This window comes from Myotis myotis, unplaced genomic scaffold, assembly GCF_014108235.1.
Source record: "Myotis myotis isolate mMyoMyo1 unplaced genomic scaffold, mMyoMyo1.p scaffold_m19_p_17, whole genome shotgun sequence".
NCBI classification, from domain to species: domain Eukaryota; kingdom Metazoa; phylum Chordata; class Mammalia; order Chiroptera; family Vespertilionidae; genus Myotis; species Myotis myotis.
Genome location: NW_023416321.1, coordinates 8373055 through 8397506, shown reverse-complemented (window position 1 = coordinate 8397506; position 24452 = coordinate 8373055). Strand labels below are relative to the sequence as shown.

The window sequence follows — 24452 nt, the reverse complement described above, 5'->3', positions numbered from 1 at the left end:
AATGCATAAAATAAAATAAGGAGATGCTATGGTCTGAATACCACATCTGTTTTTGGAAAAAGAATGAAAATCAGAAAAAGCAATATGCAGAAATGTCATCATTTCCCGCCTCCCCTCAGGAAAGAAATCTGGCCTCTATTTTGAGCCAAGTACTTGAAGATGGCCTAGTTAGAAGTATAGTCCAACAAGTTTATAATCGGAGAAAAAGATTCAGAGAAAGGACAACCCCTAAAAGGGTTGGGCACTAAAAGTAAAGTCTTCTTATTCTTTGAAAAGAACAACTAAGAATAATTATTTTGATGATGGAAGATGCTGATTTCTAATGAATACGTGTCAATTTATTTCCCATTTTAGAGAAAGTGATACAAATTTATTGGAGAATTAGGGAAAAATGATTTTATTTTTCTCCTATTGATGTAATTGCACTCTTACTCTTCAATAGAGTCATGGTTTTGTGTTTCTAAATGCATTTAAACTTAATCCAATAGGTCCCTCTTCCTCGGTTCGATTCTAATGGATGAGAAATGTTACCTACTGGTAATTATCTCTAGCCTGCTGGGAAAGTATCAGGCTGACCTGATTATATAATTTTACCCTTACCCTCATAGTTCAAGAGGGCAGGGAAGCCAAGGTATGTCTGAGTGCTGTGCAACTGTCAGCAAGGATTAAAGGGAGTGACTCATTCTTCCTTCACACTTTACCCACTGCCATTTCCCTGGCAGCTGATCTTTTCAGAAAACGGAGAGGAAATACAGGAGAGAGAAGAGAGGAGAGGAGAGGGGAGGAGGGAAACATTAGCCCCATATATTTTACATCACTTCATATCACATTGCCATAATGTTCCTTTTCCTGCCCCCCTTGATATTTTCTATCAAAAAGATTGATTCAGTTAAATGACTAAAAAGCTTATAAAAATATTTCTAAAAGGTTCAGGATATAAGGTAATGCTAGAAGATTAGAACAATGTTTAGACACAGGAATATCATGTGCGTGGCAGGAGCTTTATAACCATCTCATGATGAATGAATGGACAAAAAAGTGAATGAACAAGCAGTGATTTCTAAGTCAGATATATGACTGTTGAGCTAACACAGCTGTTTTATAGAATCTCAGATTCATCTTATTAAAAATACCCCTAAAATATATGATATGGTTCCTAACATAAACACCATACCTATACAACCTTGAGAAAAGAGTTATATAAAGTCATTCATAAGAGCTTGATAAACACAAAGGGTATTCATAATTGCTACCTTTTCTAACTTATCTCACAGACTTGGAGAATGATAGAGCTGGGAGGGACCTTTCTGATCACTTCATCACCTATTCGGTCTCCTCATTTCACAGATGAGTAAACAGAGGCCCAGAAAGGTTACATGATTTGTCTAAACACACAAACAGTTAAGAAATGACTGAGCTAGAATCAGAACCTGGGTCTTTTGGCTTCTAATCCAGGGTTCTTCCTAATGCACTATACCACAATTTACCAAAAAAACTTCCCCCAATTATTTGGGTGCCCTGAAGCTCTGCAGTTACTACACCTCAGTGCAAATTAAGAGCTAACTCTACTGGCTTTCCTGATTCCACAAAGAGAGAATGTGATGGGTTCAGAAGATGAAGGAAATCAACCTACAAGATCAGCATTTCTCATGAGTCTGGAAATGGAGGCATGAAAATCCTCTGGTCACAATGGTAACAAACAAATGGAACATCAATCCCTGATGCAACGAGTAAAATGGCATGGACCTGGACATATGAAACATGTGGGTTTTTGTTGGTTTATTTATGTTAATCCTCACCCAAAGATATTTTTCCATTGATCTCAAGAGAGAGTGGAAATGAGGAGGAGAGAGAAACATTGATGTGAGAGAGACACATCGATTGGTTGTCTCCCACATATGCCCCGACCAGGGCCAGGGATTGAAACTGCAACCGAGGTACATGCCCTTGATTGGAACTGAACCTGTGACTCTTCAGTCCAAGAGCTGACACTCTATCCACTAAGCAAAACTGACCAGGGTAAAATATGTGTTTTTAAATCCATGAAAATACCAAAGCAACTTTTATTATATTAGGTAGGGCTATGGCTCAACAATAGGTGTGGGGTAGCTATAAGAACTAGGTACTTTCTCTCATATTTTAGTTCTCTTAGACCAAAATGCATTGACCATAACTGAATATAAATTAAGGCACTTTACATTTTTTTCTTGCCCATTTCCCCCCATGAACCTCCCCACATCAGCTAGAGTCAAAACTTCCCCGAATTAAATTATGCTCATGGCATAGAATAACAATCAAAGCTTTCTTCTGTACTCCAGTCACAACTTCTTCATATAAGCAAAGCTCAAAAGAGATAGGAGCAACATCTTAAAATAATATCTTGGCATCACAATTGGTCCACTGTGCCTAACTCCACATGGAAGTCACTACATACCCCTGACATCTTTCACCAAGGAGAGGAAAGATGGTAAGGAGGAAGGGGGTCTCTCTGAACTAAAATGCAACAACTATAGTCTGACAAAATTTATTCTTAAAGTGACTAAAAGGGTGCAAACAGTTTTCAGCTAATCAAAATAAGTAAGCATAAATATCAAGTTAGGTAATTTTGAAATACATGGGTTCTTTCATTATATCTCTATAATTCACATAAAATGTCAGCCTGTAAGAAATTATCTAGACCAGAATAAATTAACAAGATTTAAAAAGCAGATAGGCACTTAATATCTGTAAAAGCTATTGAAAAGAATAAACACAAAAGGACTGGAGTAAGACATCAACAGCAACAGCAGCTTTGGAAAAACAGACTGACAGATTTCTAAAATATCATTGGTGTCGAGCGAGGTCTATTTTCATGTGATAACTATTTTTGTTCAATAGCGCTTTCAATTTATAGCAAAACTGATACATTTAATTCAGCTGCCTACTTCACAAATACAAATCTATTTTAAATATCATGGTCATGTTTATGTAAGCATCTGGGACAGTTCAGCAAAATATCTCTGCCCTTCAGCAGTCCTAATACTTTAATGGACATAATTATTTCTTAGTCATCTCCTTATGTTGTATTTTTTGACAATGTGAAAACCAATGGCATAAAAATTAACTCCAGTAAGATAAATGACTAAATCAAATCTTATTATTTAAATCTATGTTTTCCCAAACACTTTCTCTTAAAGCCAATTATGAATCAAATTCAAGAAAATATGGCAATACGTTTTAGAGCATGAAAAAAGTTTTGAGCATGATAACGGAACCAACTTGTAAAATATAATTACAAAAGATTACAAAAAATGTTATCTTGAACATCTTACTTGCACAAACTCATGCAACATATGTCACTCAGAATAAAGAGGAAGGAATAGCATTTTAAACACCAACTCCTTTAGGAAATTGGATCTCAAATACTCCCATCTTCAGTTGTGAAGATTCTTTAGTTAAAATATTTTATTCTATTTGCTCTAGTTCTCAAAATGAATCACAAAAAAATAAACGTGAGCAATGGAAAACCAACAACCTATTTGAACAGAAATTAAGTTAGGAAGGGCCTGTGTAATAAGCGTCCTGTTATCGCATTCAAACTCTCTGCCGACAGCAGCAGGAAGAGGGCTTTCTTCTTACCGATGAACTTCTGAGGCATGGAGCTTTTTCGCTTGGCCACATTGCTGGCTAATCTGTCCAGAACCAGGGCTCTCTCACTCCCCATCTCTGCTTTGAGGTGTCTTGCCTCCGCACTTGCTGGTTGGGGAAAATGTAAAAAGAAGAGGGGGAAAAATTGGTAAATGGGGAAGAACAACAAATAAACTGGAAGAAAAAATGTCAGATATCTGGTACATCATCTTTTGTTACCGGTTATTATTGCTCAGATTCCTGCCTGGGGGGCCTGCTGTGGTCAGTGAAGACAGCAACAGGGCACATTCAAATCTGGCAGTCCTTCTGCTGAGATGGAAAAGCCCAACCCATCCCCAGATAGTACCTTCATTAGCAAGAGGAAGTATTAAATAAACAGAATGGACGTGGTTGGTTGCAAAAAGATAGAGCGATCTTCTAGCCTCCGATCAGCCTTCTTTCTGATTCTGAGTAACTGCGTGTGACACCTGCAGACTGATATAATTCTTCTTAACAACTTTGGAAAAAAAAAAGTATGGTGCCCCAGATTTACTGCTCTGTTTATGTTAATAGCACTTTTGAAAATAGATACTCTTACCCAGACAGCAAGAAATCTACTCAGTGATTTGTGTATTGAAATTGTGAGTGGTTTTTTTCTTTCTTTCTTTTTTTCCCCCCAGCATGCTTCTTTCAGTTCCTATCTTTTAAAATTCTATTTCTCTGGGCTCTGCATTATCTGTTTCATATGCTCTTCACATTTAAAAATGGTCTCAGTTAAAATTTCCCTGAGCAACACGTCTGTCTTGAAATTAAAGAGCAATTTGTATAATGCATCTTTATTACATTTCTAATGAAAAAATGTGAATAAAAATTGCCTAAGAAAGTGATCTAATTGTTAATCCACGAACAGACCTTCCAGTGGTGTAGGCCTGTGGTTCCCAGATGTGCCACCGATTATGAGCATGTAAGACACACCTATGCGCAGGCCCCACTTTCAGATCAATTAAATCAGGATCTCTGGTGTAGGGGCCTAGGCAACAGATTTGTAAAGGTCTCCAAATTATTTTAAAATGCAGCCAGAATTGAGAACCACTAGAAGAATATCTAATCAACTAAACAGTTAGTGGGAATAATAGTATAATTTACTCTTGTACAGCAAGCAGTCCCCTATAAGAGTTCATGCTTAAAGTTCAGAGATACAAGCTGCTCTAAATATAGGGCTTTAAACTTTAACACATGATGCTACTAAACCCAAGCTAGAGACCAGCAAACTTTTTTTGTAAAGGGCCAGATAGTAAATATTTTAAACTTTAATGGGACACATATTGTCTGTGTTCCATAGTCTCTTTGGTTTTTAAAACTCAACCCACCACCCTTTAAAAATGTAAAAACCTCTGTACACAATCAGGCTGCTGGCTACATTTGGTCTGAGGGTCACAGTTTGCTCACTCCTGCCCTAAGCAAATATACTATGATACTACAAACAGTTCTCTCTGTTTCATTGTAGGCATTTCAGGAGGTCCTAATTAAAATGAAGGATCCATACATTTCCAATGTCTTTAAGGAAAAAGGAATTGGTTTTAGTTACATGATGAGAGTAAAAGGCAAGTGATAATTGCAGAATAGATCCACCCCCCACCCCCCCACCCCCGCAACTATATACATAGACTTAGGAACTGTCAGTGCTTGTTCTGAAGTTGAAGAGTTTGTTGAGTGAAGAGTTTTTAATATACAGAAATAATGTCACCAATTCTATGATCTCTCAGTGAGAGAACACCGGTCACCTATGCAGTAAATGGGACAGAGAAAGACTTCCAGGGCAAGATTATCAAGTATGGTCAGGGCAAAAGAGCGAAAGCCAAATTAGAAAAAGAGAAGTCAAAGTATTAAATATTTTTTCATTTTTTTATTGGCATGTTTTTGATTTTTTAAAAAAACACTACACCAATCATTACACAATAAGTTATAAACTCAGGATTTTTAAAAATCAGAAATAAAATGGAATCTGGCTCCAGAAATGATTAAGAAGATGATAATAATGGTCATACTTGCTATATTTTGTGAGTTTCTTATAAAAAATATAATTCTATGTTCTAAAGAAATAAATCCCACCCTCCAGTTTAAGCTATTAACAATACTATTTGTGTAATGAAAACAGTAAGGTCAGAGTAAGAGGCTTGCAACTTTGGGGTTAGTGGTGAGGTATTGCAACTTTGACAGCCATTGTAAACAACTGGCACTTTAGTGACAGGACACTGCTATTGAGTGAAGTGTATCAAATTCTGTCCAGCACAGGAATAAGTTTAAATGACCAAACAGGAAACTATTATATATATATTATTTCCTTTCACACAAACCACCACCAGATGTGGTAGTACTCAGAGCAGAGAGATGAAAGACAAAGGCCTGGGATTTGAAATAAGTTCCTGAGGCTGTTAGAAGGAGGCTTTTTCTCAGAAGCATCAGAGAGGCAAAACTTGTGCTTTGACTGGGAACATTCATTCTGGTTTGAGCACCTTTGAGAGGATTAAATCCAGGTAAGGCTCCCCCACACCCTGTGTTTATTATAAAAAAGATTTAAAGTGAAATTAGAATGAAGAACAGTACTTTGGGAATTTTTAACTTTATCCCCATTTTACCACTATTCTTATCAGTCTCTTCAGTCACTATTCTAATGGCCCTGTCCTTACCCAGAGGTAAGGCCGTTTAGTCCCAGGACTTTCCCCAAGCAATCTGCTGCCAGTCTAGTTTCCTCTCTTGTCTCTCAGTAGCCACTGCCTACGTTTTACCAAAGTCACTATCAATTACCACAGCAGTTGTCTGAGGACACATACTCAATATCCTCTATATTTGGGAGGATGCCAAAGCGGGGATACATTGACCTAAATAACGTAATTAGGGCATGTCACTAAATGGCAACGCTCTGAGATAACATCACCTTTTTATCCCTGGTTACTCACCAAGCTTGTCTTGACAGTTATTTCTAGATAAAGCATACCCTGTAAATCAGTGACCAAATGACTCACGTTTTTAAAACATGAAATTCTGGAGGTTATGGATAGACAGATAATTTGAGGCATAGGTGGAGACTTTCCCATTTCCATAATTCTGGTTAGATTGAAAGAAATCCTCTGAAACTAAACCAGAGGGCTTCTTCCACCAACACCCTCACTCAAAATATCAAATCCATGAGTCCAATTCTCATTGTATGTGTGAATACACTCTAAAGTAGTGGTTCCCAACCTTCCTAACTCCTAGATCCTTTAATACAGTTCCTCATGTGGTGGTGACCCCCAACCATAAAATTATTTTTGTTACTACTTCATAACTGTAATTTTGCTACTGTTATGAATCGTAATGTAAATATCTGATATGCAGGATGATCTTAGGTGACCCCTGCGAAAGGGTCATTCGACCCCCAAAGGGGTCGAGACCACAGGTTGAGAAACGCTGCAAAGATTAAGTTAATCTTTATTGAGTTAACTACTTTCTAATTGGCAAGTTAGGCAAAGGCTAAACTTTCAATTGAATATGCTGCACTGTCATTTTCTTTCCCAAACTGCTAGTCTTTGCCTTGCAATTCTTGGCCAGCTGCTGTGCAATACCACTAAATGAGTGCCCTTTAAAACACAAATAAATGCTTTTGACTTAGACAATTTTTTGTGGATTACAGAGTTTAGATAATACACAAAAAAGGAAGAAAAAGAAGACTATTGGCTTTTGGTCCTCTGTTTCAACTTTAGGACCCAACTGTCTATTTATACAAACAGTCTAGACTTGTTATCTTGCTGCATCATGTCTCAGAAATGTAAGTGGAGGGAAACCAGTTTGGCAAGATAGTAAGGGAACAAGATAATGGGTTTAAATGATGAAATAGGAAATCCGTTCCTGGGTGGTGTTTGGCAGTTTAATGTTGCAAGGGGTGGGTGTGGGGATATGGGATTGTGGCAAGGAACTACTTGCACACTTGGTTCATGGAAGAGCATAGGAGTAAGACTGTAATTCTGGATCAATTTCCCTTCATATCACTTGCCTAGTATATAGTAAATACACAAATTTTCATTAGAAAAATGACTTTAAAGACATGCTAAAAAAATAAATAATGAAATGAATATGAAGTCTTAATTACAGAATAGATTACTACTTTTATTTCTGTGCAAGTCTGAAATAGTTTGTCTGGTTTTTGTTACCTGTTCCCATGATGCCATTTCTCTCTCAAAGGGGCTGCAGATTTAAGTATGTAATTTGTTGTATTTTTGTTTTTGTTCAAAATCCTTCATTAGATCTTGAAGTGTTAAATAGAGCTCAAGTAAGAGGCATGCTTCCTGCCTCTTCTACGGTGTCAGTAGCTAGTGGAGAGTGGAACAAAGGAGTGTTATTGTGCAATCAGAATCGTCTAACAAGAGATTGCTATCAAAGACCAAGGAGGATTCTAACAAAAAAGTTACATAAAATTACTGCCTTTTTTAGCAAGTAGAATGAATATTATCTGTAAGATAGTATCAATTTTTTAAAATATATTTTTATTGATTTAGAGATGAAAGGACAGAGAGAGAGATACATCAATGATGAGAGAGAATCTTTGGCTGCCTCCTGCACATCCCCCACTGGGGATCGGGCCCGCAACCTGGGCATGTGTCCTGACCAGAATCGAACCGTGATCTCCTAGTTCATAGGTCGATGCTCAACACTGAGCCACGCCAGCCAGGTGATAGTATCAATTTTTAAGCAAAATAATCAGTTGGGAAAATAGACTTTTAAAATGTTTTAAACTTTTTCTTTGGTCTGCTACTTGATAAGTTTATTCAGAAACTCTCTTGCTTCTATTAGCACAATTGAAACAATAAATATAACTTATCTAATTACTTTAAAAAATCTTCTAATTGCTAGAACTTGTCAAACAAAAATAATGTCCTGGTCCAAGTATGCATAATTTGTGTGAAATGAGGCTAAATGAATCTCTATATAAACTGTTAGTCCCTCTCTGGAATAAGGATCAAACTAATGAGAAAATGAAATTTGTGGGCTTCCCTATTCATTCTTCTTTTCATATATACTGCATTAAGACAGCAGAATTGGAGTATCTTGATCATGTCACTTGTGACATCTCGTGAAGAAATGTGGCCTGAAGTAACAATATCACACATACCTCTATTAGACCTCTGTATTATGTCAATAGATCAAGTGCCCATTCCCTTGTTGGATTATCATGACAAACAGCTCTGACACAGCCTGACACATAGAGAATAAAACAATGCTACCTGAATAAGAGAAAAATGATTAGTAAGGTCAGAAGTTCTATTGCTCAATGTGGCTTTCCTTTTTTTTTTTTTTTTTGCAGTATTTTAATTTAAATTTAATTTTTTTTTAAATATATTTTATTGATTTTTTACAGAGAGGAAGGGAGAGGAACAGAGAGTCAGAATCATCGATGAGAGAGAAACATCGACCAGCTGCTTCCTGCACATCTCCTACTGGGGATGTGCCCGCAACCCAGGTACATGCCCTTGACCGGAATCGAACCCGGGACCCTTCAGTCCGCAGGCCGACGCTCCATCCACTGAGCCAAACCGGTTTCGGCTTAAATTTAATTTTTTATTGATTTTTTTCACAGAGATGAAGGGAGAGGGATAGACAGTTAGAAATATCGATCAGTTGCCTCCTGCACACCTCCCACTGGGGATGTGCCTGCAACCAAGGTACATGCCCTTGACTGGAATCAAACCCGGGACCCTTCAGTCCGCGGGCCAATGCTCTGTTCACTAAGCCAAACTGGTTAGGGCTCAATGTGGCTTTCTTTTGCAGACTAGACTCCAGCCCAAAGCCTTTTTATCTGCTCTGCTTCCATAAAGGTCTACTTCCTGTTGGGGGCAGGTTGGTGCCAAGGCTTGGCTCTCACACTAGGCACTTCAGTTTACAACAAGCACTTGATGAAGAAGTGCTGCAACCACAGTAGCTATGGAGCATCATCACTTTAAAAGCTAGGGATGAAGGGTAAGATATACCATTGGTGATACTCTAATCATCAGGCTCAGAATGGAACACTATGTCTAGACTGGGATTCCCAAATTTTAAGAAGGAAACCATATAGAAAGCAATGGCAATCATTAAAGTATTGGCTTGTGTTGGATTAAATATTCTTTACATTTTGGACTTCAGGAAAAATCATGGGAACTATTTGAAATAGAAGAGAGAATAATATATTGACTGACATGAAGTATTTATTATACTTGATTAAACTGTGACTTTATACATTCTGTAACCTGAAACCACCAGGCCTCTAGTTCATTACAACATATTTGTTTTATTTAAATCAAAACTTGCTGACTTAGTTAACCCTTTATTTTTTTTTTGCTGAGACTTAAAGTATGCTGCACGCATCCATCACACCACCCTATGAAATGCAAATTAACCTCTGTATTTCAGCATTTCCTGAATCACCTTCTACCACTGAAGATAACTAAAATAATTATCTTGATAATTCCTAATTTGAAATTCCTAAAAAAGATTATGGGTGGTAACCTAATTTCAAAATCAATAATTTTGAGCTTACTGTTCATAGATGATAGGGTACTGATTTTTCCCCCACTTCCAGGAGAATCAAGATACACATATATACATATGTATGTGTGTTACTATATTTCTTTTGCTAATCAGATAATATATAACCTTCTAAAAATATAGCCATATTTTCCAAAAGTAAAAAAAAGTAGAAAAAAACTAAATGTCCATTAACTGATGAATGGATAAATAAAACATGGTAAATCCATAGAATGGGATACTATCCTATATAATAAAAGGGTAATATGCAAATTGACCCTAATGGCGGAATGACTGCTATGATGCGCACTGACCACCAGGAGGCAGATGCTCAATGCAGGAGCTGCCCCCTGGTAGTCAGTGTGCTTCCACAGGGGGAACACCACTCAGCCAGAAGCTGGCTCATGGCTGGCCAGCACAGCGGTGGTGGCAGGAGCCTCTCCTGCCTCCGTGGCAGTACTAAGGATGTCTGTCTGCCAGTTAGGCCCGATCCCCCAGGGAGAGGGCCTAAGCCAGCAGGTGGACATTCCCTGAGGGCTCCCAGACTGCAAGAGGGTACAGGCTGGGCTGAGGGACACCCAAGTGCACTAACTTTTGTGCACCGGGCCTCTAGTTCAGCCATAAAAAGGAATGAAATGCTGACACATGCTAAACATGGATGAATCCTGAAAACATGCTCAGGGAAAGAAGCCAGACATCAAAGGTCAAATATTATATGATTGCATTTATGTGAAATGTTCATAATAAACAAGTCCATAGAAGGCAGATTAGTGGTTTCCAGGGGCTGGAGAGAGGAGAGAGGGAGAGTGATTGCTAACAGGGACAGGGTTTTTAAAAATATATATATTTTTATTGATTTCAGCGAGGAAGGGAGAGGAAGAGAGAAATAGAAACATCAATGAGAGAGAATCATTGATTGGCTGCCTCCTGCACACCCCCAACTGGGGATCAAGCCCACAACCCAGACATGTGCTCTTGACCAGAATCGAACCCAGAACCCTTTAGTCCACAGGCCAACGCTCTATCCACTGAGCCAAACCAGCCAAGGCTGAGACAGGGTTTCTTTTGAGGATGATGAAAATGTTATGGAATTAGTGGTGATGGTTGTATAATTTTGTGAATATATTAAAAACTACTAAATTGTGCACTTAAAATATGAATTTTATGGTATGTTAATTCTCTCTTCCATAAGTTTAAAAACTGTTTTATTTATTGTTTTTAGAGCAAGAGAGGTAGGGGAGAAAGAAATATTCATTTGTTGTTCCACTTATTTATGCAGTCATTGGTTGTTTCTTGTATGTGCCCTGACCAGGGATTGAACCCGAAATCTTGGCTTATCGGATGACACTCTAACCAACTGAGCTGCCAAGCTAGGGCTCTTCCATAAATTAAAAAATATATATATAGCTAATCATGAAAACAATGACAGTTCTAGTGATTTTTAAGCCAGTCACTGAATTTTTGATAAATCTCTATTTCCTTACCTCTAAATGAAGACGTAGGATTAGACGCTCTTTTTAATTTTTCTAGCTTTAAATATTATGCTCTATTTGGAATATAATAGATTTTCATAATTTGGGGATTTCTCAGAGTAAAAGCTTTGTCTATAGCATGAAATATGGAACTACAAGTGAAGATGCCTAGGCATTGCCTGACTAACCTTAAGAATGTTGCTCAAGATATCAAAACCCACGTTTTGGATGGGTTTCTTTTCAAGAGACTAAATATTTCTCTTTAGAAATAAAGAGGAAATCCAACTCCTTGATAAAGCCAAAGATGCCATCAGGATAAAAAGCAGAAGCAGTATAAACCAACAGAATTCAGTTGGCCAGCTCCTAACACCGTAAAATAGGCTTTATCTATAACAAAAGTTTCCTCTCACTCAAAACGGGTACAGTTAAACTCATGATTTCCACTCCATTTTCCCTGAGTTTCACATTATTTCTATCATCTTTTTGTAATCTTTCTGCTTCAGTATGTTTAGACTATTCAACTGCAACTACTACTGTCAAACACCAAATCTCATGAGGATTTGTACATAAGCAAGTACTTCAAGTGACCAAATAAAAGTGCCAGACAACCCAAGCTACAGAACCAGGATGATGGTCAGTGGGATAGGACAAAGGACAGCTGCAGAGATGCAACACAAAATAGTTTCAGGCTATTTTGACTGAAGAGTGAAAATAAAATAAAACCACAATTTATACATGGAAAGAATTTAGTGTTTCAACCAATCACCATGGGGCATATAATTCAAAACACTGAATAAAATATGACTAGAGAAGTATTTGATGTTGGAGTCTTATGCAAAGAAAATCCTTGCAGTTTTAATCAACTCTGTCCTAGCCACCCTTCAGGCTGTTCTACCCTCAGTCTTTGCTATTTCAGTCCATGGCAACTGCATTTTTCATCACATCCCACATCAATCTGTTAGGAAATCCTGTTGGTGCTACCTTTAAATATATATAGAATTAGAACACTTCTCACTGCTCCTACCACAACCAAGACACAATTTTCTCTTTCTCGAATGATTGCAATGGCCTCCTAACCAGACTCTCCAAATTCCAATCTTGCCCCAAATACAATGTATTCTCAATAGCAAGGAGAGTGATTATTTTCAAAGGAGAAACCCAATCATGTCACCTCTGTTCAAAACCCTCTGAAGATTTTCTATTTCACTTAGAGTAAAAGTTGAAGTTTTTACAATGGCCTACAAGGTCTGATAAGATCTGGTTTCCCATTTCCGCTCTGGCCTTCTGTCCTTTTATTCCAACTACACAGGACTATTTATACTTCTTCAAACTCAAGCCCCAGGGCCTTTGCACTTGCTATTTCCTAGTTATCAGCAAGGCAGGACTCTCTCTGCATCTCTTTAAGTTTGTTAAATGTCACCTGGTTGAAGCCTTCACTGTCTTTCCTCAGTCCCCATTTTTTCTTTTATTTCTTATTAAATCTGTTAACATTGGTTAATAATATTCTTTATTGGTTAATAGCATTCTATAAATTTCAGGTGTACAACTTTATAATGTAAAGAGGAAATCCAACTCCTTGATAAAGCCAAAGATGCCATCAGGATAAAAAGCAGAAGCAGTGTAAACCAACAGAATTCAGCTGGCCAGCTCCCAACACCGTAAAATAGGCTTTATCTATAACATATATGATATTGTGTGCTCACCACCCTAAGCCTAGTCCCCTTCCATCACCATATATTTGATCCTCTTTACCCTCTTTGTCTTCCCCCCACCCATCATTTTTCTTGATACTATTTACCATCTCCTAATACACTGTATACATTACTTATTTACTTTGGTCTTTCTTTCCCCATGAAAATATAAATTCCACAAGTGCATGATTTTTCTTTTGGTCTTTTTATTTACTATTGTATCCCACCACCCAGCACAGTAGATGCTGTGCAGAATGAGTGCTGCATGAACTCACCGGTTTCACCAAGGTCACTGCTCTGAAGAAACGTACGGCAGCGCTCCTTGTGCTCCTCGAGGGAACTTCTCTGCTTGTAACTCCTTCCGCAAAACTCACATTTATAGGGTTTCTCAACTATAAGGAGAGCACAGGGGGCACTCAGAGACCCTCAGGGTTACAGAACAAATGGTGCATTGGAGTTCCATGAAAACTGCTCACTAGGAATGAGACTTCTGAGGGCAGCCAGAGAATTTGGATACTTCTGCAATTGCATTGCTTTTAAATTTAATAAACTGAAGTTTGGTTATGGTCTATGATGAATTATGATGTATTCTTTGAAAGGACAGTCTCCTTTCACAAATAACAGGATTTGGATTTAGTGATTATCACTGAATATAGTGGTTTGGCTCCAGATCCAATCTTGGTTCTTTAGAGAATAATATGGGGCCTTTTTTAAAAAAAAATAATATATTTTATTGATTTTTTACAGAGAGGAAGGGAGAGGGATAGAGAGTTAGAAACATCGATGAGAGAGAAACATCGATCAGCTGCCTCCTGCACATGTCTTACTGGGGATGTGCTCGCAACCAAGGTACATGCCCCTGACCGGAATCGAACCCGGGACCCCTGAGTCCGCAGGCCGACGCTCTATCCACTGAGCCAAACCGGTGCTGGCAATATGGGGCCTTTTTATTCTTCAAGGAGGTTAGTGTGGTTTAAGAGAGACACAGGAAGGGATCACTTATTTTGTGATGCCCATCTGGTTGGAAGTAAAAAATGCTCTATGATGTGGGAGTTAGCCATTCAGCTAGAAATTGATGGCCTTAGAATGTTGACATATTTGGATAAATTTAGCTCATTCTTGCTAGGTGGATATAAAGTCTGTGCTAAATTGATAAAAACTGAGCAATAAACTAAGGATAATTTTGGATAACAGAAATAAGAATAAATTGCAAAAATGACTTCATCTTAATTTCTAAGATGAAATAAAGGTTTCCTCAAAAGTTCATCCATACAATTCAGGCCATTTATCATCCCAACTCTTACAAATGCTCTATGGCTTAAAATATCTAAAAAATAACTTCAACTCTGTGTGCAGGGCTGGCCTTTCTGATTTGTTGATAAAATGTACCCTATAAATTTGTCAGAGTTTTAGAAACTGAGATTTTTATTTTCTAATTCTCTTGCTCTGTTTAAAACAGAGCCTTTGGGATTTAAAGCACTAAAAGATCTTTATGGAATCCCAAATTAAAATAAATGTAGGTTTGCTAGGGCTAAAAATGTTAAGTTTCTGCATAAATTGGTGTCTTCTAAAATCTGTCTTAAAAACGACTACTACTGTTAGATCTTAGTTGAAAAAAAGCAACAGAAGATAAGTATTCTAACTTTTGGGACCAAACTCTGCCTTAATTCATTTCTTTGAACACTAAGCTGTAAATAAAACCCTTCTTTTGCTACTTATGATGTCTCACGGTGGATTTTGTTGGGGCAGATTTGATTATTCCTTAGTCTCTAAATTGTGATCATTTGAGAATTTGGGGCTGAGTTTTAGTCAAAGCAGTGTGTGGATTGACATAAAAACAAACCTTTTTCTTCTTCAATTAAAATGTTGTCAGATAACATCAAGAACATGAGGTCCCAAATTTGAAAAATAAAGTCAGTTTTATTTTTCTAGGAGGGAAGTTCTAAATGTTGAAAACAAATTTATCATCTTGCTTGGTTAAAATAAGAAGTGAAAAACAAGACAGAACATTGTTTTTTATGAATTCTTATTGCTGCTCCTCTTTTAGAGATTAAAAATAATAAGGTTGATCAAGAAGAAAGCTGAGTTTAAGAAATTTAGCCCATGTACACCTAAAACTAATACAATGATATGTCAATTATATTTCAATTAAAATTTAGCCAAGAATGGCCAAAAAACTTCAAGTTTAGCCCAGAATAGCCAAAAGTAACCACCTACTAATGATTTATACCGTTGACAGTTTTACATAATTTACAAACTATACAACATTGGCTTGTCCAGACTTTGAATGAAAAGTGTGTGTGTGTTTTCAAGGAAAATAATATTTTAATAAAGTTTACCATAAGAAAATACTGATGGCTCTAATTTTTTTGCCAAAAAAAAAAAATAGTTAAAAAGGCATTTTTATAAGGCAGGCTCTTCTTGTCTGTGTTGTTCTCTAGGGGAGCAAGGATGGTAAGGAGATGATCATCCCCACTGAGCCAGACGGAGAGCAATTAATGCCTTAATGGAAGTGTAATTAGCCCTAAAGGTCTCTGCTGTTGTAACCCTTCAACAGTAATGACAGATGAAAGTCTCCATACTTAACTCTTTCTAGTTTCCGCAATGGGCACTGAGAAACATATATGGAATGCTCCTTGCTCTCACTTACCAGAATGTGTTCTAAGATGACCTGTGAGTGCATCTCTTCTCTGGCATGCGTAGTTGCAGAGGTGACACTTAAAAGGTTTTTCCCCTGTGTGCAGTTTAATGTGGCGGAGGAGGTTACCTTTCTGAGTAAAAGATGCCCCACACTGATTACACTGGAATGGGCGTTCACCTTTAAAAAGGACAAAAAGGAGATTTCTGATCACTGGCAAATGGTGAAGCCTATGCACAGATTAGATGCTTATGGCAACAACTCACTTTTTAGACAGTCTGTTTTTATTGGGGTCAACTCAGAGCTGTATTTCCAGGCGAACATAAGACTTCCTTATGAAAACTTCCCTCCAGAAGAGAAAAAGCACTCACCTTGCAAGGCTATTTTAGGTATCACCTTGTCTTGAATCAGAGCAAAATAACAAAAATAAGAGTAGCTCTAGAAGAGCTTTCTAGATGTAAATTTTTACATTACTCAGCATTCCTTTAAAATATCTCAATTTGAAAAAAGAGCCACAGACTAGCTACTAAGGGAGAGAAATACTTCTTTTAAAAGTATTCATGACAGATGGAATCTATTGGGCTCAATGGGTGTTACATTTGTATGCATTTCCATAGACTATTGTCTGAAAATAAATTTTTTAAAACTGGTAATAAAAACGATATCCTCTCATCTACCAAATTTGAACCCAATATAATGAGGTATGCTTTCCATAGAATTTATGCAAAAACATAAGAAAGATGCTTAAGAAGTATATTACACAATTCAATTCCTACTTATTAACTGAAGAAAAAATATTTGGCTAACCTAGAACACTGCTCTCTACACTCCTGTTATTCATAGCATTTGCAATGTTTGCCAAATGCATTGTGAAGCAGAAATAAAAATTACTGGGTAAATGGAAATGCAGAGAGGGAGAGATACATCAGAATTATTGCAAAAATCAATGAAAGTAATCAAAAGTTGTCCCACGTTCATTTCTCACATGGTTGCATCAGGACAGTTTTCAGAAGAACGGATAAAGGAGACTATTTACCAGTGTGGCTCCGCTTATGAACCATTAAGACATTGAAGCTAATGCAGGATAGTCCACACACATCACAGTTCATCTTGCCACTGGTCGGCCTGCTACTATCATATGAGACAACATGTCTCTCCAACTTAATGTTTTCATATTCATTATACTCTCTGGAATAGCTGTAAGGAATTTCAGGCTCTTCTGCATTTCCCATGGGCTCTGGCTTCAAAACATTCTCATCCCTTTCACTATATTCATCTTTCACTTTCGTTGAATCGTCTGCAGGGAGGAAAATGCAAGAAATAAACAATGATTATATTTGGATCTATCAAGGCAGCTCAGAGAGCAGACTCACAACTGACAATTAAATACCAAATGAAGCTAACATAATATTGTACATATACAAAACGAGGAAATACCATTAAGATGATCATTCATCATTGAAATTCAGAACCATAGTCAGGGAAAACACACACACACAACAGTATTTTAGGCCATTCAGAAAATAAGATATAATAGATTTTAGCTATGACTTCTCAAGCAACTATAAAAAAAAATCATTTTGAGCAACTCTTCTCCAGTACTGGGGAGAAGAAAAGTTTTCAGATCTAGTACCTTTTTTGGTGGCTTCAGTTAAAAGCCAAGATGATATGCTCTTTGGTTTCAAGAAGAAAGTACTGTTTTAATTCTTCTAATGCATCCATTTTAAACCACTAAGATTGAAAGTTGAATAATAACTACAGCTTTTCTAATTTTAAGCCATGCTTTGCCTCTTCTCTTTCCATGTAGATGAACTGCTAAAATGAGTCTTATCTGTCTTGGAACTGATAAAGAGACAACATTGAAAGTAGAGGAAGCTGGCAGTACTAGTGAAATACTGTTGAGAAAGATAAAAGGAGAAGTAATTCTTTAACATAACCTTCTGAGGAGTCACTTTCATTGACATAACTAAATGGAGCTCAACCTAAGCAAGGGGAAAGGGACCTATACCAGCTAAACTCAAGATCCAAGAATTGTAGGACTGGATAGGGAAGAGGGTCTGGTCTAAGTTGGCTGACCAGGTACTATCTTTAAAAGAGTTGCAACATAAGAACATAAGAAATGAACAAGGCAAATCTATGTACTGACACTAACCAAACCTAATATTTGCCTGATGTGATAATAATAAACATTTGTAAGGGATTTTTCATATCTAAAACACGCTGCAGAAATGCTTACTTTCTAAAATATTTGTACTTAGAAACTGGAAGTTATACTTCCTCGTGAGGAATCATAAATCAATGGAATTTTAAGGCTGGAAGGGAATTTGGAGATTATCTAAATTCCTTGTTTTTCAGATAAGAAAATCTGGGAACAGAGATGTTCTTGGTGATTTGTTTAAGATTACAGGGCCAGTTAACAGGTAGGATTAGAATGCTGAAGTTGGATTTGACCTCACACACTCGGCACATAAAGTCTAAGTAGCTCATTACTGACATATTCCACACTCCACACTCTCTCATCAATGGTGTAGATGTTAAAAACCAAAACACTCTGAAGAAAAGATATTTTAAAAAACTACATCCCTTCAAAAACACCAGTGAGTGCAGCTCCTGTTGCCACATAGGAGGAAGTACAACTGCAGCTGTGCCTGGCTTACTACCTTCAACCAAGTTTCAATTTTCACTTCTATCAAGCTTACCTTTCATCTATCTTAACTGTGTTTGCTTAATAGAGCAAGACAGGGCCTAACCACCAACAGAGGAGCCATTGCTGCAACACTGTTCCACCACTTCTCACCACGGTTCATGGTTCACAACCTCTCTCTCACTCTTTGATTAAAAAAGATGTAGGACTGCAGGACAGTGCCAACATCTTTCAAATTTGCTCATCCTGTGCATCTGGGTTATATATGAATTGATATCCATTTCCTAGATGGAAAGAGGTTCATTCCTTTCTTTCTCTAGACAGGTCTTGCCTGCTTTCAGATGAAATTTGTTTGCTTAAGTGTTTGGGTTGTTTGTTTTTTTTTTAAGAGAAGGGTGCACCTGAGGTGTGTACTCTCCTCCCTTCCTCCATCACTCCAGCTGTGGGTGATATCCCACCAAAGCTTGAGTGCTCTTCAGTTTGCATGTAGGCGTTAAAAAGAACCTCAACGGAAAACTTCAGCTATAGAAAACCAAAAACAGCAGATAGAAAAAAGCCAGCAGAAAATAATCCTTTTAATTTGGGTTATAAATGTTAATATGAACAGACTAGGCCATTCCATGGTCAGTGACAATTTAAAACGAGTAAGATCAACATGTTGGGTCTTTCTAAAAACACAGAACATAAGAGAATTAGTTGCACCTTCCCTCAGGATTTTGGCTTCAATGAACTTGACTTAGAACTCAAGACTACACTGACAAGGCTCAAGATAAAATCTCAATGCTTGTCCTGTGGGACTTAGCTGTAGAACAAGGAAGACAGTATTTGAGAACAAGGGCCCTAAGGGAAAATGGATAGGCATTAGAGAAGTTCCTTGGACTTACTGGACCAAAAGAGTTCTCAGTATAGATGCTGGTTTGCCTTTAGGGCCTTACCAGTTATTATTTATTTATTTATTTATTTATTTATTTAAAGAGGGGAAGGGGGAGAGAGAGAAACATCGATGTGAGAGAGTAACATGGCTTGGTTGCCTCCCATATGCACTTCAACCAGGGATGGAACCCTGGTATGTGCCCTGAGCAGGAAATGAACCTGTGACCTTTCAGCGGACAGGACAATGCTCCAACCAATTAAGCCATACTGGCCAGGGCTAGGGTCTTAACAGTTTTAGATTAAAAATCTGGATGGCTTCTCTGTATGGTTATAGGAGATCAACAATTAATTATGGTTTACCATGTGAAGGTAAACAGAGTCAAATATTAGAATATATCAGTATCTAAGATACAGCTGGCATTCCTGAGAGATTATTGGGTTTAGCACCCAGCCTCCAAATATAGTTCATCAAAACCACCAGAAAGACACTAGCCTGCTCTAAGGAAGAGATTCCATCCCCTAGGACAGCGGTTCTCAACCTGTGGGTTGCGACAATCGGAAAACACATATAGCATATCAGATATTTACATTACGATTCATAACAGTAGCAAAATTACAGTTATGAAGTAGCAACGAAAATAATTTTATGGTTTGGGGTCACCACAACATGAGGAACTGTATTAAAGGATCACGGCATTAGGAAGGTTGAAAACCACAGCCCTAGGAGGTAGATTTATTGGAACAGAGAAAAAGAGGGCATTTTACTTATTAACTCTTAAAAATATTAATACACTAGTGGCCTGGGGCACGAATTTGTGCACATTGAAAGGAAATTAGAAGAAATATTTTAATATCGCTATTCGTTCTTTCTCTATAATTGAAGTGTCAACCAAATTTACGATCGACAATGACAGATGGAAACACACGCGTACGACTGGTGTCAGCGAGAGCTTTATATGTATCGTGCATGCATAAGTCAACTTAGCCTTTTATATATATAGAATAAACTTGCTTAATTAGACCTGCTTTCTGATTTAGCTAAACTTTTTCCAGCCCAATGAAGCACCCCAACTTCTCTTTCAGGTAATCGTCAGCAACACAGCAGTAAATATTAACACGAAGCAGATTATTATTGTAGATCACACAGGGAGAACAAAGGGTGAAATATTTAACTGCAGCAGTGTTTGACTATATTCTGCGCAGTGAGAAAACTTGAAGTCATTTTCAAGGTCCACCATTTCTTACTTCTTTTCAGTTGGGTCAAGTTTCTAAGCTTTTTAAATCTCCATTTTCTGGCTAATGAAAAGAAAACAGGATTCCACAGAGTCTTCTATCTACTTACTCCAGGACTTCCGTGAGGATCAAATGAGATGAGGCACAGGAAAACACTTCGGAGACACTTGGTTAGTGTAAAATGTTTGCACCTGTCTATAAAGCAAGTCGTGTTCCTGGGCTGAAGAAACTACAAGGAGGCTAGTCGCTAGGAAGAGGAAGCTGGGCGTTGCTACGTGACATCATTACCCAGAGCCCACAATGACCATTTCAAGCTGGGCTGGGTTGTGGGCCACATTTTGTGCCATGGTGTCTCGGCAGAGTTGGCTGCAATTTGGTGGGCTGTCACTCCAGGGTGGTGGTGGGGCCTGTGTCCCACTTGGGGGAAGCCAAGTGTTTTGTGGGCACCAGGTATGCGGTGCCATTTCTCTGTAAATGGCCAGTGCACATCACGGCAGCTCCTGCATTGAGTGTCTGCCCTTTGGTGGTCAGTGCGCGTCATAGCGACTGGTCAGACAGTCAGACACTTAGCATATTAGCTATATATATATAAAATGAAACTTGCCATCTTTGAACCCAAACCTGCTTCTAATGTATGGCTTTTTAAAAAAATATATTTTTATTGATTTCAGAGAGGAAGGGAAAGGGAAAGAGATAGAAACATCAATGATAAGAGAGAATCATTGATCGGCTGCCTTCCCACACTGGAGATCGAGCCCACAACCTGGGCATGTGCCCTTGATCGGAATCGAACCCGGGACCCTTCAGTCTGCAGGCTGGTGCTCTATTCACTCAGCCAAACCGATAGAGCTAATGTATGGCTTCTTTATATTTACAAATGGCATTCCTTCTTTTGGTCTCCAAGCCTTGAAACTTGAATTCTTTTCCTTTCAATCTCACATCAAGTCAGTCTCCAGGAACTATAGATTCTATGTCCTCAGGCTCTCTAAGATGCCAAGTCCTCTCTTCCATTCCATTTGCAATTCAGTTTAACCTCTCATTTCATCATATCTATACTATACTCATTCTCCCTCAAAATTATTTTGTAGATGATGTACTACAAAAGTAATCCATGCTTACTGTTCCTATAGCCTCAAAACTGGTGTAAAATTCCCTGTAATCTGGCTTCAGCCTGCATAATTCACTGATTCTGCGCCCCTGAAAATTAGTAATTTCCTGATTCCTAAATCCAATGGCCTTTTGTGTACTATTCTCCCCAATTATTCTGGAGCCCGACACTATAGATCACTATTCCTGTTCTCCTCTACTTATACTTCTCCAATGAAACTATCTTCTTTCCTTGACTTTCACATTGTTTCTTTACAGCTCCTTTTCCTCCCTCTGCCTCCTACTGTCCTTAACTCTCCCCCCCCCCCCATGGCAATTTCATCTACTCTTAAGGCTTTAACTAGCATTTTATATGAATAATCCCCAAACATATATCCCCAGGTATAATCTCCCCTTCTTCAGACTTCTATTTCCAAAGGCCTTCTATTTATCTTCTCGGTTATTCAGGCTAGAATCTTTACAGTCATCTTTCCTTCCTCTTGTTTGTGCCCCACATTTAATCACTTATTGGTTCTGTTTTTGTACCCTCTGTCCAATCTGCATGCCCATTATCCTAAATATCAGACCCTTTTCATGATCTATTGTGGTGGCCTCCACATTGTTCTCCCTGCCTCTCTCTCTCCTTTCCAGCTCATCCTATGCATTACCACCATATTGTGCTTCCTAAATGATAGCTCTGGCATATCACCGCCCTGTTAAAATTCTTCAATGTTCTACATTGTCAACAAGATAAAATATAAACTCAGAAACAAAGACTTTAAAGGGCCTTTCAATATCTGGCTCCAACCTATCTTTTGTAATATTTATTGATATTTTAAAAATATATTTTTATTGATTTCAGAGAGGAAGGGAGAGGGAGAGAGATAGAAACATCAACGACGAGAATCTTGGCTGCCTCCTGCAGGCCCCCCTACAGGGATTGAGCCAGCAACCCGGGTATGTGCCCTTGACTGGAATCAAACCTGGGACCTTTCAGTCCTCAGGCCAAGATTCTATTCATTGAGCCAAACCAGCTAGGACTGTTAACATTCATTTTGATTACTCAGATGTCATGAACCAAACTAAACAACTAAGTATTCTTGATGTCATTATTTCTACTGCCTAAAAGGTCTTTCCCCACATTGCCACAGGTCTAAATCCTACACATCTTTTAAGGCCAAACTAATATGTAATTTTCCCCCAATATGCCGTCCCTGGTTCCCTAAGCTACAAAACAATCTATCCTTTTTTGAGTTACTAATAAACTCGCCTCATCTCCTGTATGAACATGGAAACTACCTGAGGTCAGAAGATACACAGGTTTGGTTTTGTTTTTTAACTTAGTATCCCCTGTAACATTGCTTAACCTGTTTATGTAAGACCAGAGGTTGTGTAGTTTTAAAATAGAAATTTTGGGGGTCTCACCATAGATCTACTAATTGGGAAATTTGCGTTAAAAACATGCTCTCTGGGTAAATCTTAGGCACAGTGAAATTTGAGAACCACTGCTGTAGAGTTTAACACAGTATTCTGCATAAAGTATATACAGAATACTTAGTACGTGAATATACCACTGCATTAGCCTCCTAACTGGCCCACAGAGTATGTAACCTCTATTTATACTATATCCTATTGTCAGATTAACCATCCTGTTACACTAAAACCGTTGTTCAGAAACTTGCAATAATTTCATTTTGCTTACAGAATAAGGTCCAAACTCCTTAGTGAGATATTCAAAAGGGCCTCTCCAGAACCTGCCCTGACGATACCTGATCATCCCATTTCTCACTACTCACCTTGAATCATCCTTTTTCCTAGACTAGAACCTTGCTACTCAAAGTGAGGTCCAAGGAGAAGCTTGTTAGAAATGCAGACTCTCAGGCCCCATCCCAGACCCACTGAATCAGTTATCATTTTATCAAGATCCTCAATGATTGTTATGCACATTAAAGTTTGAGAAGCACAGTAGCAATATGACTAATCACAGTTTTCCAAGCCTCTTCTCCAGTCTTTCCCCCACATCAACATTCTATCCAAACTTCCAGATGCTGTTTAAATGCTTTTGCTTCCAGTCTTCCTTGATATCCTAAATTAGAAATTTTTTTTCCAATTCCTGTGCTTTCTCATATACCTACTTTATTCTACTTTATATTTAGCATAATGTTATTAACCTCTACAGATTCACCTTGTATAGCTGATGTGTTCATAAAAGGTTATATGTATAACCAATAATATTGTTCCACAGATTTACCTTATACATTCAGAGATGTGTTTATCTGGCAACATCTAAACGCAAAAAAATCTTTAAAATCTAGCAAGAAATACTTGAGTATACCTGAGGAACTGCCCTACAGTATCCCGAAATCTTTTGTAAAGTGAATACAGCTTTTGTAATGTGAATAATTTTGATTTTGTAAATTCCAGTCTCTTGTTATATGTATCAGGTTTCTTAGACACGCAGCTAAAATTGCCCCTTGAAAGATTGTCAAGAATCTTCATAGGCCCTAGCAATATTTTGCTTCCTATGGATACTTATTGTTATTCTTTAAACTATACATGTATTTATATTTGCCATTTTGTATGTATGCTACATACCACAATAAAGAATGTTAAAGGTTTCCTGAATAAATCTTTTATAATTGAACTTGTGGAGAAAGGGATATACCAAA

General features: G+C 37.8%; 1 protein-coding gene across 4 annotated transcripts in view; it reads right to left on the bottom strand.

Annotated features, from left to right (window-relative positions):
• IKZF3 (IKAROS family zinc finger 3) overlaps positions 1-24452 on the bottom strand; it is a 77207-nt gene that overhangs the window by 8357 nt on the left and 44398 nt on the right. For 2 of the 4 annotated variants that reach the window (XM_036340462.1, XM_036340463.1), the window contains exons 4-7: positions 16984-17244; positions 15960-16127; positions 13585-13701; positions 3619-3735 (exon numbers count right to left, since the gene is read on the bottom strand). In XM_036340462.1, coding sequence (XP_036196355.1) covers positions 3619-3735; positions 13585-13701; positions 15960-16127; positions 16984-17244 — 663 coding nt within the window. The other 2 variants (XM_036340465.1, XM_036340464.1) reach the window with 2 other exon arrangements.